Consider the following 364-nt stretch of genomic DNA (forward strand, 5'->3'; position numbering starts at 1 on the left):
ATTCTGAGTATTATTAGTCTTTACTGCAAGAAGTTCCTGATGTCAAATAAAGAAGCAAGAGATGGGATTCAGGGGGGCTGTAGACCTCTGATTTCTGAGCTGGGAAAGGATGTGGGGGGTCTCTTGTGGAGGCTGAGGGCCTTGCAAGAAAACAGTGAGTTTCTACCCCACTTCGTCTCTCTGCAGAGAATCTGCAGGCGTTGCTACCGAGGCAACCTCGTCTCCATCCACAACTACCGCTTTGACTATCGTGTGACACGCTGGTCAAGAAGGACCAACCAGTCACAGGTCTGGATCGGAGGCTTTATCAGGGGCAGGGGAAGTGAGGGTCAGTTCTCAGGTCTTTTTTTTTTAAGGTGATTTG

General features: G+C 49.2%; 1 protein-coding gene across 1 annotated transcript in view; it reads left to right on the forward strand.

Moving 5' to 3' along the window:
* LOC105001364 (proteoglycan 3-like) overlaps positions 1-364 on the forward strand; it is a gene marked incomplete at its 5' end in the record, with an annotated part of 6,362 nt that overhangs the window by 1,607 nt on the left and 4,391 nt on the right. Inside the window, one exon of the mRNA XM_010857611.1 lies at positions 187-288. Coding sequence (XP_010855913.1) covers positions 187-288 — 102 coding nt within the window. The remainder of the gene's footprint in view (positions 1-186; positions 289-364) is intronic.

The sequence above is a fragment of the Bison bison genome, unplaced genomic scaffold (assembly GCF_000754665.1).
Source record: "Bison bison bison isolate TAMUID 2011002044 unplaced genomic scaffold, Bison_UMD1.0 scf7180017854912, whole genome shotgun sequence".
NCBI lineage: Eukaryota > Metazoa > Chordata > Mammalia > Artiodactyla > Bovidae > Bison > Bison bison.